The sequence below is a fragment of the Eucyclogobius newberryi genome, unplaced genomic scaffold (genome assembly GCF_026437365.1).
Source record: "Eucyclogobius newberryi isolate DKJ021-1_F unplaced genomic scaffold, fEucNew1.0.hap1 SCAF_359, whole genome shotgun sequence".
Lineage (NCBI taxonomy): Eukaryota > Metazoa > Chordata > Actinopteri > Gobiiformes > Gobiidae > Eucyclogobius > Eucyclogobius newberryi.
Genome location: NW_027316011.1, coordinates 4,485 through 19,981, shown reverse-complemented (window position 1 = coordinate 19,981; position 15,497 = coordinate 4,485). Strand labels below are relative to the sequence as shown.

The following is a 15,497-nucleotide window of genomic DNA, read 5'->3' as shown; positions in this document are numbered from 1 at the left end:
CAGCATCAGCTAAAATAGCAGAAGGAACTCATAGATTGTAGTCCTTAGTCCTGTTTTACTTCAGCCAACATGAAGAAAACATGAAGACTGAAATATCAGTAATGACACTCTGGACATTTGAAAAGGAAAAAAATCCCCATAATATTGTAATGCATGACACTGTGGGGTGACTACTGTGATCACATCATACATAAAGAAAAACTGCCTACACGTCATGTAGGCCTAATTCACTTCATTCACTTGACACAAATAGCTTGCTTGCTAGTTTATGAATTGAAGAAATACTGAGGGCATGTCGATTAAATACCCTATAACATGCTAATAAAGTAAATAAAGTATGCCTACAGTGTTGCCTGTGTTCATCTTCGCCTGAGCATAAGATAAGGTGTGTCATAGTTGGACATAAGGGATGCTACTTGTTCCACTCTGGAGGCGTGTGGTGAGTGAGGGAGCCTGCTTCAGCTCCCTCCTTGTGCTCATCAGTCCAAACACAAGCGTTTTAATGCCCCCTGGTGGTAAAGAAATATAATACACCAATTTTGGACCAACTGAATTAATTAGTTCTATTGAAACAAAGCTCTAAAACACAATTATCTGCTGGAGGCTTTTATGTCATGAAGTAAATAACAACACAAAATAAAGGATACAAATTGTTTCTTTTGTAAATCATATAGAGAAGGGAAAATAAGTCCTGTGATGTTTGTAGTAAACTTTGCACCCTGTATTTACCTAAAAAGCATGCCCACTCACTCACATATTGTTCCAGTTGGAGCAGCAGAGTGGGTTCAGTCTACGCACAGGAAGAGGGGAAGTATGTGTTTTGGGCTCCTGGTGTGTCTGCTGCTGCTGAGGCCTGGCTCCACAGCTATAATGACATCTCCATTGTACGAGGTAGGTGGAAGTGCAGCGTGACTGATCCCACTGCTCTGGATCTCTGCAAAGTACATTGAACTCTTCAACTTTACACAGTGTCATCCTGTCAGGAATACAAACGGCCTGTATTTTCAATCTGCAGAGCCATTAATTAAAGCAGAATATTGTGTTGGATTTGTATATTACGTTGGCAATCAAATGCAATGATCTAAGTATGCTATTTAAACTCTTTGGGATTTTGTTTGAACCTAATATTAAATGCACATCGCACCTATTTCAGTAATACAGTTAAAATCAATTAAGCTTCTATAATTACAAAATGCTGTTTGTAATGATGTGTACATTTCATTAGTTTTACTTAACAATATCTGAACAGACCTAACTTTATTGTTTTTTTATTGCCTCGGTAACAGGCAGTACAATGGGACATTACACAAAATACCACAGTTTCTCCATCTGGGGACTTCGGTATGCATGGTACATTTTTCTCTCATATAGATGAATGTGGATGACAGTAACTTATTTTTTCAGCGTATACACGACAGTACCGCTCAGTTAAAATGCCTGATGTGACCCATTTGGAACTTTTGGTTGTGGTTGGGCCGGACGTTCACAATGTCCACAGGCAGGACACAGAAAGATACATCCTTACCAACCTCAATATTGTAAGAAAACCAATGTCTATTTTGTTTTGAACCTTATCACTGTGTCCATAAAGACTGAAAAGTGACTCTACAAGCTAATTAACCAATGTCCACAAAGGCCTCTGAGCTGTTGAGAGACATCTCTCTGGGAGCCAACATGAGGGTGCACCTGGTCAGAATGATTATTCTGACAGAGCCAGAGGTCTGTAGCACTGCATCCTACACATTTTATTATGCATTCAAAATCTAAAGTGTTTCTGTTTCTATATAGCCTGAGATTCAAATGTCCCCAAACATCACCGCTTCCCTAAGAAGTGTTTGTGACTGGGGGAAGAGGATACACCCATCCAATGACACAAACCCTCTCCACGCTGATCTCCTGCTGTACATCACCAGGTGCATAGCTGCTAGTTAAGATGTACAGACTTAATCAAAGAATATGGTAATGTTTTCCCTTTCATTAAAAGGTATGACTTGGTGTTACCTGATGGGAATAGGCAGGTCAGAGGGGTGGCACAGCTGGGCGGGGTCTGCACTGAAGACTGGAGCTGTCTCATTACAGAGGACACCGGCTTTGATCTGGGAATCACAGTTGCTCATGAAATTGGCCACAGGTAAAAGTGAGTCGAACAATAACGATATGCATCCGAATATTGAATAATAAGCATTTATGATAGATTTCTCTCACCCAGCTTTGGGATCAACCATGATGGTGAGGGAAACAGCTGCAGCAGAAGTGGATTCATGATGGCCTCAGACGGAGGTTATAACAGCATAGATCTGACCTGGTCCTCATGCAGCAGACAGCAGCTGCTCACATCCTTCAGGTGGCTAAACATGGTCAGAGCAGCTGTGCAAAACACATCATAGTTTCACAAAGAACCTGCATGTTCCTGTTTATTATATGTTTCATATCGTTCATTAGTGTAATGGAAACAGAATATGTTTCCACCACAGCCTTTTTGCTTCACTGTGCTTTTGTTGGATTGAATGTTTCCAGTAAGGGGAAGGCTGACTGTGTGAAAGACCTGCCTGTTCTAGGAGGCTCTCTACAGGACTCGAGGCCTGGCCTGTATTATGAAGTCAATGAGCAGTGTCAAATCGCCTTTGGTAAAACAGCCAGAGCCTGCACTTTCAACAGTACAGATTTAGTAAGATGGCAATACAGTGTTATACCACCAGGTGGCATGTCATATCAAAAAGTACTTTTGTGCAATTCATTTTTGCAATTATTACAGTGCATATTGATTTTCTTTTTTCAGCCCCCGTGTCGTGTTTTGTCGTGTCATGTTGATTCCCATAATGACAGCTTCTGCAAGCGCTTGCTGGTGCCATTATTGGATGGAACAGAGTGTGGCCCTAATCAGGTGCAACTCTATCCTAAATCAAATAACTTGGACTAATGTACGGTATTAAACATCTGTGCCTTCCTACAGTGGTGTTTAAAGGGCCGCTGTGTGTCACCTGATGAGGTGCTGGTGCATGGATCCTGGTCCAGCTGGTCTGACTTCTCCCACTGCTCACGGACATGTGGTGGAGGAGTCACTCATCGGACAAGAACATGCAATAACCCAAAGTGAGTAACAGGGTGCAAATGCCAGGGTACGTCAATCTAACTTACATAACCTTATTTTCAGACCTGCATTTGGAGGGCATCAGTGTGTAGGCCTGGAAATACAAGCTGAACTTTGTCACCAGAAAGTAGGTTTGAACTAGTCATGTTTGCAGAGCCACAGTACATTTACCGCACTTTAAGAGTGAATCACTGAGGTCATGTTTAAAGATCAATCCCTAAAACCACATGTTATGTTTTATCAATGAAAAAAACATTAATTTATGGTCATATATACATTAAATTATAGCCTCTGCACTGATGTTGTTGTAGCCATGTGAGCACACCCAGCTGGATTTTATGGCAGAGCAGTGTTCCCATACAGACCTCCAGCCACTTTACCTTCAGGAAAACACAGCATCTTTCTACACCTGGACTCCTGCTATTGGCATTGAAAAAGGTAGGTCTAAATGGAAATAGATAAAATACACAGATGAATGCAGATATAGTTTATGCTCAGTGAATGTTACATGTGAAGTAGTATGTGTGTGTTCGGGTTCACTTTTCAGGAAATGATCAGTGCAAGTATATGTGCCAGTCAGAGGGAGAAAACTTCATAGTCAGTCGTGGGTCTCAGTTTGTAGATGGGACTCGCTGTGAATTAGACAGCCCACTTCCCATAGGCTCCATAGCGGCCTGTCTAAAAGGGAAATGCCAGGTAGACATGACCATACACAACACAGTAAACTACATCACGTGTGAACCACTTTGCAGCTGCAGTTTTGAAATCAGCTGTTTTTGTCTTGAGGAAGCTCTTTGGCTGTGATGGCGTTCTACTCTCTGAAAAAGTACGTGACGACTGTGGAGTGTGTGGCGGAGATGGATCGTCCTGCACTTTAACCTCTGGCTACTTCACTGATGGCCTGGCAAAAAGTATAAATAAGTTACACACATTTCACATGATGATACTCAATAGTATTTGAACTGTGTCTTAAAAACATCCATATCTTTTTATGACTGAATATTACAGAGTATATTACCTTTTTGGCCATTCCCGTGAATGCCACCCAAGTTTCTGTTATAAACAGGGCACCACTCTTCACACATATGGGTATGTAGTACTACAAGCATTACTCATTTGGAGTCGTGTATAATCTATTCTTTATTTCACCAGCTGTTCTAGCTCAAGGCCAGTACATTGTCTCGGGTAAAGGAAACATGGCTCTGAATATGACATATCCCTCTCCACTGGAGGACAACCACTTACAATACCATCTTCACTTGACCCCTGACCTTTTACCAGAGATGGAGGAGCTTCTTTTACCTGGACCAGTGCAACAAGAGATACATATACAAGTTAAGCTCACATAATCCATAAAGTTATGATTTGACATAGTGTTAACATTTGTTTTTATGCAGGTCTATCGCAAATATGGGAAAGAATATGGGGAAAAAACAAACCCAAACATCACCTACAAATGTTATCTACCAACCCATAACAGATCTTCATTAACCAGCCAATCTAAAGGCAGATGGACTGAGTTTTTAACACCCTGCTCAGTCTCTTGTGGATCAGGCAAGATACTGTTAAACATAGGATAGAAAAGACTGAGCAATGGTACTAATTGCTCTTCTTGCAGGTCTCCAGAAACATGTTTACTTATGTGTGGATCAAGTCACCAGTGAACAGCTAAAAACACAACACTGTGGTACACCTATGCCATCCGACCTTTACACAACCTGCCAGCAACCACAATGTCCTCCCAGGTAAACCTTACACTTACAGTATTTACAGCCCACTAGTGATTCATTTGAATATAAATGTGTTTTGTAGGTGGGAAACAGGGGAGTTTGGCCCGTGTAGTTCATTGTGTGGTGGAGGGGAGAGACTCCGCCCGGTTAGATGTGTCCAAGTATATGGAGATGAACTTGTGTCTCTACCAGGTTCTGAATGTGGACCTGACACAGCGCCACCTGCTGTTGAAAATTGTAACATGCACCACTGCCCCACCAGGTATAATAACCAGACAAAATAGCTATAGGGTTTATTTACTAAAATGACTCACTTTGGAAATTATTTTGATAACAGATGGCATGTTTCAGAGCAAGGAAAATGCTCAGCAGTGTGCGGGCCTGGAGAGGCTAAACGTGATGTGTTCTGTGTTTGGATAGAAGGTGGACTCGATATCAAAGTGAATGAGAGCCTCTGCATACAGCAGAATCGCCCACCTGATATAGTTCCCTGTGTAGTAAATGTGTGCCCAGTAGGATGGGAAACCAAGGCAGAGGTAAAGCAAGTAGAATATCAAGAGAAAACAGTGTGTATTTACTCTGAAGAGTTTTGCCCTTAAACAGGACCAGTCCAGGGTAAAGGTTGGCTTGATGCCACGGTCAAGGCAAGCTTCTGTATTTGTGTGGAGTCCTGTCAGCAGCCAGTGCTCAAAGACTTGTGGCAATGGCGAGTGAATTGGCAACTAATCTCACAAGTAAAATAACTAATTACTAACACTAAAAAATACATAAAGCCTAATGCCTTTGTAGGGACCCTGCAGGTGTGGTTTGCCTGTGTGGACCACCAAACCCGACTGGGTGTGCCAGACTTCCACTGCGTTGCCTCCACTAGACCTCAGCCATATTCTGAAATATGCAACACATCCCCATGCCCTGCCATGTGAGAATTAAACCCATGATATATTTATTAACATACACCTCAGGATTTGTACACTTACCCATTTTCTCCGCCAGGTGGCGCGCCAAGCACGGAGTCTGCAGTGTGACATGTGGAGGAGGGGTAGCCAACCTAGTGCAGTACTGTGCTGTGGAAAAAGAGAGGGAGGAGGTAGTGGTGGATGATACAGAGTGCCAAGACTTTCCTAAACCAAAAGCAGTGGTGGCTTGCAGCACCCACAGCTGCCCAGCTAGGTATAATACATCATTCAAACTTATTCAGCATAAGGTTACATGTTCAAATGACTTTGCTGGTTGCTTCTTTCATGTTTCCAGATGGAAAGTGTTGCAGACATTAGCCTGCTCTGTGTCTTGTGGATTGGGTGTAGCTCATAGAACAGTTGTGTGCGTCCAGTTTTTTAATGGAAAAGAAAGTGCCGTGCCAGATAATACTTGCCATGCTGCCGTCAGGCCAGCCACCACTGTACCCTGTCTCATGCAATTGTGTTCATTCAGATGGGAAGTCAAGCCATGGACCCAGGTAATCATAAATAGAAGAAAAAAAAAATATATATATATATATATATATATATATATATATATATATATATATATATATATATTCTGTACTTTATGTAATATTGGTACATTGTCAATGCAGTGTTCTGTAACCTGTGGCTATGGGATCCAGTCCAGAGCTGTGTCATGTTTAGGGCCCTCAAATCCTGAACCAGTCAGCCCTCTGCTCTGTATGCACATGCCCAAACCTATAACTATTCAGGGCTGCAACGTGGGCTGCCTAGACAAGCCACCCGCGCCTGATGTCAGTCCCACAGCATTTACTCTTTCAATGCTGGGTAACCACACAGAAGGACCACTCCCCTCTCCTACTGTGAGCCTCAAAGAAGCACCACATCATCATCGCAGAGATCATAAACATACAGCAGATGCAGTGGCTCCTTTGACCTCTCCAACTGCCCAAGCACCCACATCTAGTTAGTAAGCATTTTAACATGTCTAATATGTAAGAAAACAAAAGTTATACTATTTTTACATTGCATTTTCATCCAAAGGCATATGTGGGAGTTTACTGTTGGAGGAATCAGGAACAATAGACCTCAGCAATGCAACCAGCCGTTGTATGGTCTCAGTAGGTAGACCTTTGGATGAAGTCATTCACATTAAAGTGGAATCAAGCTCCCTAAACTGCAGTAAAAGTGAGCATGGGATACTTGTTAACTTGAGATAATGTGTTAACTATGGCTGTGTAAATTGAATGTACTATACTAATATACTACATTTTTCTACAGGGGAGTATGTGGCCTTTTTTGATCGTTTGTCATTTGTGAGGAAGTGCGGACAGGTTGCTGGTAGTGCATTGACTACCAGAACTAATGTCCTCTTGGTACGTCAGAATTTACTCACGAAGGGAAATGGAGTGATTCTCAAATACAAGTCACAGAAAAACATAAAGAGGAGCCACCATAAAGGTAAAATACTCAGCTTTGTCAGGCTTAGAGCTTGGATTTTAAAAGGCACAGTATTATTATGTGATTAAGAAGCTTATATTGTTATTTACTTACCATCGGTCATGTAATTCTGTTGCCTGCAGTTTGTGACATGCAGCTGTTTGCTCCTGTTGGAATATTTGAGAATCCCACCACTTTGAACATCAACCAGACATGCCGAGTCCTTATCAATGCTCCTCCCTCAGTAAGAATCAGGATTCAGGCAAAATACATGGGATTAGTATTCAATTCCACCAACTCACAGTCTTCATATATAATGGTACAAATAAGTGCTCTCGCATACTGCATGTTTCGCATTTAAGTAGAAAAATAGAAAAAATAAAGTGACCGTGAGTTGTGTCTTCTGCCCAGATCAGGGACATGGACCTCCTGAAGACCCATGTGTTCAGGGGGCAACAGTTGTTTGTGTGGCACTCTTCTGGAAACATGGCAGAAGTGGAATTTCATGGGGACTATCTGACTTTCAGAGGGACCTTTAGAGCTGAATATTCTTTTATAAGGTTATAAAGTTGAACATTTTGAAATACTGTTTGCATACAGTCTGAAAAGATTACTGCGTTTTGTAGTCATAAATAAATGCATGTGACAGATGGCAAGAGAAAAAACTGTAACAAGAAAAAAATATATTAAAAAAAAGTTTATATAATTTTATACAATTTAAACAATATATTAAAATATACAATTTACAGCACACACTTGTTTAACAACTGCACAATAACATCCTAAAAGCAGTTCAATAGATTTTCAACAACCACACACACATTCGATGTGAAAGCAAGGCTTATCTCCACAACTGTGGCACTTGTAAATCCCAGCTCCCGTCCAGCTGGGGAGGACAACACTGCATTGGACTATAGTGGGATCACTGTTGGCTCAAGCTGCATCCTCCAGAAGGGCTCTCATGTCCAACAGAGCCTCTTCTAGGGCACAGGAAAACTTGGCAGCGTTAGTGTCCTCACAGCTGTTGAAGGCTGTGATGGCGATGTTGATGTGCTCATCCATGGGATTGTAACACACTCCGTAGCCATCTGGCACCATCGGACCAAAGCACATCACACAGTCTGTCTTAGAGCCAACCTAGACAGTGAGAGGGAGAGATGAAGACAAATATTCAAACAAACAAATAAGACACCCTGTAATTATTTACACTGTTCTCACAGGGGGCTATACTCAGCACATTACCTGACTGGTGTATAGATTATAATGTTGTGCTACAGCATAGGAAGTGTCCATAAATAACTCTGGCATGGAGGTAAGATCCTCAATACTCTGCATTTTCATTCCAAGCAGATGCCTGTCTATGCCTTGACCATGGATTGCCTAAAAGATAATACATGCAATTTATTTTCTGCATAACATGACAATTAACTATGACAGCTGTACTTACATTGTATGTGTTTTCTTTATGAGTCTGGACAGCATTCCGCAGCAGTGCCTGTTTCTCTGATTTCTGAGGGCCAAATGCATTGTCAGAAAGACAATATTGTTTATCTGATTAGCTGTAAAAGCTTTTAAAAGTACCTGTTTGGCTGGTTCTGCCATGGCCTGAACAAACCGCAAAGAGTTCACAGTAGTTACACGGACGCCTTCTGTTCGTCCATATTTAAACATTCGTAAAGATGCACTCTCATAAGTAGAGCAACAAATGTTGTACATCCTGCATTGTAAATATTGCACAACAAATGAATATCAGGAGCTGGGCTGAACTTAGCGATTACTTGAGCTCTTACCTAAAGTAGGCCAATTGTAAAGCCATTTGCATAAAACCATCAGGACTAAGGTGGTGTCGCTTAGGCACATTTTTTCCAAAATGGGAAAAAAGCATTGCCTTCACATCTAGGGTATGTACCATTCTGGTAAAGAGTAAAACAAACACAGTTAGATTAGATCAAAACACTAACCTACACATAATAGGTAATACGTACATAGTCATATTTTGTTTGGCGTTCTCAATGTCTCTTTTAACCTCTGATGAGATGTTAAAACGTAGTTTCTGAGGCATGACCAGTGGAACCATGGGAGATCGGACAAAATCAGTCCTCTGCCTGATGATGACAGTGAGTTGTGAAGAGAAACAGGATCAATCTCAAATACAAATGCAACATACTGTGCTTGATTGTGTCAGTAATACATATGCTTACATGAATTTAACAACATAATCGATGAGATGAATAATGGGCGGCCCTTCTGCAGGTGCGTGTTCATATACCAGTCCACATGTGCCATCCTCCCCCACAATAAACTAAGAATAACATAGAAGCACATTTAGTATTTGGTTTTTTTAACAGTTGGAGTTTCAAAGCAACATTTTAAAACCCAACCTGTAATGTTTTATCAAACCAGCGATTGCCACTGTTCCGGGGCCCTCCTCCATGCAGCATCTGAGCAGCTACTCGGCTTAAGTAGTGCTCGTCCGACACTCGTGGCATTGGGGCATCCAAACAAACTGTAAAAATACTTTTTTGGATGGCACGAACAGAATCCTTGTTTGTCTTATCTGAAAATATCAAACGATAAGTTAACCCCTTTCTATTCTTATATTTCTAAACCTTTAATGTTTTAACATACCCTTAATAAGATTGTTATAGGCTTTTCCCCACGTGTTGCGGTGCTGTGATGTTAGGACACCAATGGGTTCCTTGTTTGTCTGTAAGGAGGAGTTCCAGATTTTTTCCAGTTGCATGTAAATCTGGTCCACCGTCAGCGGCGTGCCATCGCTGTTGTACACATCCAACACAAAGAACTGGGGAACGAAATCAGGTCAGAACTATTCAACAGAAAAAACTATAGGACGTAACAAGTAACGTATTTTGAACAAATAGCTGGGGTTGAAAGAGCAACTGTGCCACCTTGGGTACCTGGAAATTGTGCACCACAGTGATGTGTGTAGGTGGCATATTCCCTTTGGCGTAATTGACAACAGTATCTCGCTTAGGTCCAGGTATCCGGCATGATGACAGGATCTGGTAATACTGGTCCATACACAGCGGCATGTTACTTAAATATTCCGTAGGCAATAAATTGCTAAAAGACAATAAATACATTCTTAAGAGAAATGGTATATAACTGTAAAGACTGTAAAACAGAAGAGTAACTCACGTGTCAATCAACTTTTTGAAGTCAAGGACTCCAGCTATAAGTTTGGCAGCAAACCTGCAGAAAAGATGCAACAGTGTTATAAACATTTGACAAACATCTTCAGTGCTTGCAGATAACTTCAAGTGGCATTTATAAGCCCCAGATCTCACAGCACCACAGGCCAAGAGACTGAAGCCTCCAGTAGATCAGAATCTTAAAAGTGCAGTGCTTGATTTATTGTACTACTACTGTTCTCCATTGGGTTGTGTTCACTGCATGTCCCCCGGGTCACAGTATTTATAAACGGCTGAACGAAGCTATGAGAGCTAGGAGCTTTAAATAGCTTGAGCCACAAAGAGGGGAACCCTGAGTAAAGGTTGTTCTCAGATACCAGGTTCATTTTAGCTTGTTTGTATTGCCCTTCAACATAAAGTATATTACTTTTATAAGTCCTTGTAAATCAATACACTTACAAGTGCAGTTACCATGGTGTGAACAAATAATGAATACATAATTCATAGGCTGCCTATCTGCCACTGACACTGATGCTTTTGTGCATTTCTACCTCATCTGTCCTTGGCGATCTTGGAAATGCATCCGGGGCAGCACAACGCCAGGACTGGTGTAAACTGCCACTGGCATACGGCAGTCTAGATAAGCTGACTGCATCCACCATTCTGAAAGCTGGAGAAAAATCATGTTATTATAATTACATTACAACCTTGACCAAGACTAACTAACAGTTTTTCATTTAGAAAATAGTGAAATGTATAGTCATGTATCTACCCAGTTTTCTGTTTTACGCGCTCGTCGCTCCAGGCCTTTTTGTATACGTTCGCCAACACCACCTTTCAGGAATTCATCTATGAGTTTGCGAGTATGTCCAAGTTCTTCTTCACTCACGATTGGCTCCAAAGACGCTAGATAGCGCTCACAGGTTTGTTTTAGGGGTGGCACTGGTTGTTTTGGCAAACTGTCTTGGTGGGATATAGACCTTTCTGAACGCTGTGTGATAGGTCTCACAAGGTGACATGGCTTCACACTGGGCCGCAGCTGCAAAATGTAGGTCATTTTAGAAACAAATGCCATGTCATTCTTCATGCACATTTGATAGGATGTGTTATGAATTGCATTTACCCTTTTGAATGATCTATATTAGAGTTACCTTTTCCCACAAATACTAGCCTGTGACATTGACGCCAATAACAACTGAGCAACCAGCAGACAATTTGTTTAGGTACTTTGGTGCAGGCTGAGCTATTCTATAAATAGAAGGTTGTTGCTGAACCTTTGGAATGACACTGGCTATGTTTACATAATAAATCTGATCATTATCTGATTTCTGCACTTAATATATAACAGATAATTGAAACGATATGTAAACAGATTTCTTTCTGTTTGTTCACACCCGTGCAGGAAAAGTATGCAAAACGACCAAACTAATGTGGCCAAAACAATAAATAAAGCTTAAGCTGAAATATAGAGATTGAAACTTACATTTTAAAACATGTTGTCTTTAAAATACAACAGTTACACATTCACTGACACATGTCACCACATGTAGTTGATTATCAGATTTCTCTAGTGCATGTAGATACTCACAAAATCAGATCGAATTATTGGGTTATCTTATTGTATTATAGGTAGTATAATGATTATTGCTGTGTGTTTACAAGGTCAAGAGAAATCTGATTACCTTCTATTTACAAAGTACAATGAATTTCAAAATAACTCTTTAGCAATTTCTCCAGGCACAGGTATGCACACAAATCAGATTACTCTCATCAGATTTAACTACTTATATGTCATTTCAATGATCTGATAACTCCAGAGATCAGGTAATGATCAGATTTGGGTCTGGCTATGGACACTGTCAAAAAGTTGCAAGTCACTTCCGGGATTTTCAAAATAAAACGTAATAATTTATTGTATGTTTATTGCGTCAGGGCTTAGATATTATGTATCAAACAGTGCCTCAAACAACATGTGTTAGCACCATGGATCTATTCAATAATCAGTTTAACACACGAATGTCGCAAATAAAAAGTTAGTGGTGATGCAACGACCCGTGGTCACCTTGAATACTGTGTGCAATAAACATGCCAGTATAAACATGCTAGTATAATCATGCTAGTATAATCATGCTAGTATAATCATGCTAGTAAACAAACCCGCTTTTGAAACACACTATCATGAAATGCCACGATTCAACCTTGTACTAGATGAATACAAAATAAGTGGCATGACTATAAGTGTAAACTATAGTCGTAAGACTGCTAGCTAGTCCCACCCCTCGGCGCTGTCGCGTTGCGCATGTAGCAAGTGTCAACAACATTTGCTCTTACGCAGTAATAAATAAAACGGTCCCAGACTTAATGCACTCACCACAGTTCTGACAAATACCCCAAACATGTTGTCACATAGATGCGTTCAAGTCTTTGCCTGTCCGGGGAATATAGATGAGAAAATGTCCCGCAGTCATGTCTCAAGGACACACTGCGCACCTCTAGTTTCAGCTGTCCGCCTGCACCGCCCCCTCGGTCACTGACACTGACACAGACGCGCTCCGCACGCTCTTCAACGCAAACTTTAGGGGTTTGAGAGGCTGTGCTCTTTAACTCTGACTGAGGAGAATGTACGGGAAAACTCATATGAAATGACTTAAAGTTGACCTATTCATCCAGATCTGTGAGATGAGGCTTTATGCAGGCATTCCTGTGAGTGTAGGCCTGATTCATGTGATATGTATGTGGATGTGTTGAAGTAACAGGCATCTTACAAAACAACACTGATACTATGATTAAATAAAATGTGCACACCCATTAATCCTCTGAACGTCTACATACAGGTATAATCCACACACAAAAGCATGGTAGTTTTAAAGTCAGTGCATAAATGATCTCACAACGTGCTGTTTTATTAATGATTGGACGCAAAATGTTGTATAAATTATGAAGACCTATTTACAAAGAAATAATGATCTTGCTGGTGTAGCGTTAGCAGCACAATCTCTAATGGCCACATGATGGCGCTCTTCCAACACCGCGCCAAAGAAACTGCTTCAGAAATTATTCATTTTAGTTGGCCTTTTCTTCTAAAACACATCAGCAGCAAGAGAGGAAAAGACGCAAAAGAGCCGGCAGAATGAGGGCCAGTGGGGGCTGATGAGGTGGTGCATGATAGTTAGTTTTATATTGGAGCAACAATAATTAGAAAGAGCAGAACAGAGCTTGCATGTGTCATTATTTATTTAAAAGCATTGAAATAAAGAATACAAAGAAAAATGATATATACATATCAAAATGCTTCAATTGCTCTCGTCCAACGGCGACCTTTTAACAAAGTCTGCTTTAAACAAATAGTTTGAGAGGCAATGATCTGCTCAAGGTCCGTGTTCTGCCTACTCACAAACTCAGAGAGTCCACCAGAACCCAGCACTGAAATCAGGTTGGAAATATTTGAGGAGTCCAATTGATCTGAGTCCGCACCCGAGTCTTCGTCAGTCCTCATTCTTTTGAACGGCACTGGCCCATAATCTGGCAAATAAAACTCTGGATCAACAATATAATAACTTGTGTCTATTCTTCGCTTCTTTGCGTAGTAGTGCGCGCCCTGCGGCTGTTTGGGCTGCGCGCAACAGTCTGAGTGGAAGTATCCGTTGGTGACAGTAGTCACCACATGCGTGTCCAGATCCAGGACAGTCTTTTGGTTGGTTGTGTTTGGGACAGGTAACTCCCACGCGGATTTCTCCACACAACTCCAACAGGCTTCAGTTACCATGAGGTCAGAGTCACTTTGTGAGAGCGTCACGCAGGCTGATGCGTCTTGGTGCGCCACTTCTGCAGACGGCTCGTTGGACTGGTGCGCTCCGCAGTGCCAAGTGCCCGACTCAACATCAGTAAAGTTGCAGTAGAAGTCATCAGACAACTCCTTAAAGCTCCCGGAAATGTGAAGATATTCTTGTCTCTCTCGCTCTGCGGACACGTCCTCGTAGTGCTGCGTCCTCTGCGTCTGCGACAAGTTTTTGCTCATATAAAACTGCCTGGCGTTTCTCAGTACGTACGTTACCAGTAAGTTCTTGTGGAGCTTGATGCCTCCTCTCTGCGTCCTGGAGCTCTGGATTTTTCTCAACGACATAGAGATCAGGTTTTGTGCGTCAAAAGCACACTCCATTCTGTGGCGGGCCACCCTTTTCTATTTGACAGAAGGTTTCTTCCCTATTTACAGAAACATGAATATCTTGAGTTGAGATTCCGCCTGGATTCGAGCAGACTGTGTCCATAGCGCTCCATGTCTTCCCAGTAAGGGCATGGATTTGCAACTCTCATCTTTCCCTTGCCACGCCCTCACACACACGCTGTCCAATGGGGAGAAGGCGGTGCATCTGTTATACGCAAATCTCACTACGAGCCTCATTGAGAATGCAGTAAGAGCGGACATGCTGCATTTCACCGCGTCCCCACAGCTATATGCCAGGGAAAATACCACAGCCATTTATTCTTACTTAAATCATAGTGTCCGGATGAAACAGAATAGATGGAAGATAGTCACTGTACATGTTGTTACAGGATGATGTTTGTGAGGATTATTTAGGGTGGGTATTTCAATATGCTACACTTTACTTATAAAACATAATAGTTTATGATATGTTCATGCTCAAATACAGAATGAAATTCATTCAAAAACATACAGAGCAATTAGCAAAATCCTTGTGAATATTTTTCATGTCAATATTCCACAAGTTATTTCTCCTGTGGAACTATCTTCTATGCTCATGGGAGGAAAGGTTAAAACTCTTTATAGAGAGATTATCTGTCATCCATGGCCCACATGTGTTTGTGTGTACACACAGCTGCCTGACATCTACTGAACACCTGGAGAGGACTTTGATTTACTGCCAAATAGGTGAATCAGGAGGACAGGCACTATATGGTCATGGAGCTCTGGTATTAATTTACAATCCCACTTAATTTATGGAATAGTGGTATTGTGATTATGATGAGTCATGGTGATATGATCTTACCACACTCAATAAATATATTGTGATTTATATATCATAATTGTGTTATTTTGATGTTGCCTTTTAAATCAAGGCAGGGCATTTCATTGTGGTTCTAGTAATATTATTATTGCAATGCATTTCACTAGATAAAC

The 15,497-nt window shown here is 41.3% G+C and overlaps 3 protein-coding genes across 3 annotated transcripts; 1 reads left to right on the top strand and 2 right to left on the bottom strand.

Annotated features, from left to right (window-relative positions):
- Positions 1–756: 756 nt before the first annotated feature.
- Positions 757–7,844, top strand: adamts13 (ADAM metallopeptidase with thrombospondin type 1 motif, 13). The gene is made up of 29 exons (XM_072461958.1): positions 757–901; positions 1,291–1,341; positions 1,405–1,538; positions 1,636–1,719; positions 1,789–1,913; positions 1,985–2,131; positions 2,210–2,344; positions 2,518–2,668; positions 2,780–2,884; positions 2,954–3,093; positions 3,155–3,218; positions 3,403–3,529; positions 3,639–3,787; positions 3,882–4,002; positions 4,100–4,180; positions 4,244–4,425; positions 4,489–4,645; positions 4,710–4,836; positions 4,904–5,083; positions 5,159–5,357; positions 5,425–5,527; positions 5,611–5,740; positions 5,815–5,991; positions 6,073–6,277; positions 6,398–6,731; positions 6,810–6,953; positions 7,047–7,226; positions 7,349–7,524; positions 7,617–7,844. Exons 1-29 carry the CDS (start codon positions 814–816, stop codon positions 7,770–7,772), a joined length of 4,152 nt encoding a protein of 1,383 aa, XP_072318059.1. The 5' UTR covers positions 757–813; the 3' UTR covers positions 7,773–7,844.
- A 42-nt stretch (positions 7,845–7,886) lies between these two features.
- On the bottom strand, positions 7,887–12,902 carry LOC140375962 (carnitine O-acetyltransferase-like). Its single transcript, XM_072461956.1, has 14 exons — positions 12,729–12,902; positions 11,130–11,396; positions 10,909–11,027; positions 10,365–10,418; positions 10,124–10,289; positions 9,834–10,008; positions 9,587–9,762; positions 9,407–9,507; positions 9,191–9,310; positions 8,996–9,118; positions 8,787–8,922; positions 8,653–8,715; positions 8,448–8,585; positions 7,887–8,342 (listed from the first exon to the last, which is right to left on the bottom strand). The coding sequence occupies exons 1-14, from the start codon at positions 12,753–12,755 to the stop codon at positions 8,139–8,141; spliced, it is 1,869 nt and encodes a 622-aa protein (XP_072318057.1). The 5' UTR covers positions 12,756–12,902; the 3' UTR covers positions 7,887–8,138.
- A 671-nt stretch (positions 12,903–13,573) lies between these two features.
- On the bottom strand, positions 13,574–14,676 carry LOC140375961 (immediate early response gene 5-like protein). The gene has a single exon (XM_072461955.1). It carries the CDS (start codon positions 14,514–14,516, stop codon positions 13,641–13,643), a length of 876 nt encoding a protein of 291 aa, XP_072318056.1. The 5' UTR covers positions 14,517–14,676; the 3' UTR covers positions 13,574–13,640.
- Between the last annotated feature and the right edge of the window lie 821 nt (positions 14,677–15,497).

Excerpts from the sequence above, each read along its gene's own strand:
- adamts13 (XM_072461958.1), top strand. The coding sequence starts at position 814 with ATGTGTTTTGGGCTCCTGGTGTGTCTGCTGCTGCTGAGGCCTGGCTCC. Across the intron at positions 6,954-7,046 it reads CTCCCTAAACTGCAGTAAAA|GGGAGTATGTGGCCTTTTTT; the intron begins GTGAGCATGGGA and ends ATTTTTCTACAG. Across the intron at positions 7,525-7,616 it reads CACAGTCTTCATATATAATG|ATCAGGGACATGGACCTCCT; the intron begins GTACAAATAAGT and ends TCTTCTGCCCAG.
- LOC140375962 (XM_072461956.1), bottom strand. The coding sequence starts at position 12,755 with ATGTTTGGGGTATTTGTCAGAACTGTG. Across the intron at positions 10,419-10,908 it reads GATCGCCAAGGACAGATGAG|GTTTGCTGCCAAACTTATAG; the intron begins GTAGAAATGCAC and ends TCTTTTCTGCAG. Across the intron at positions 8,716-8,786 it reads TGGCAGAACCAGCCAAACAG|AAATCAGAGAAACAGGCACT; the intron begins GTACTTTTAAAA and ends TTTGGCCCTCAG.
- LOC140375961 (XM_072461955.1), bottom strand. The coding sequence starts at position 14,516 with ATGGAGTGTGCTTTTGACGCACAAAACCTGATCTCTATGTCGTTGAGA.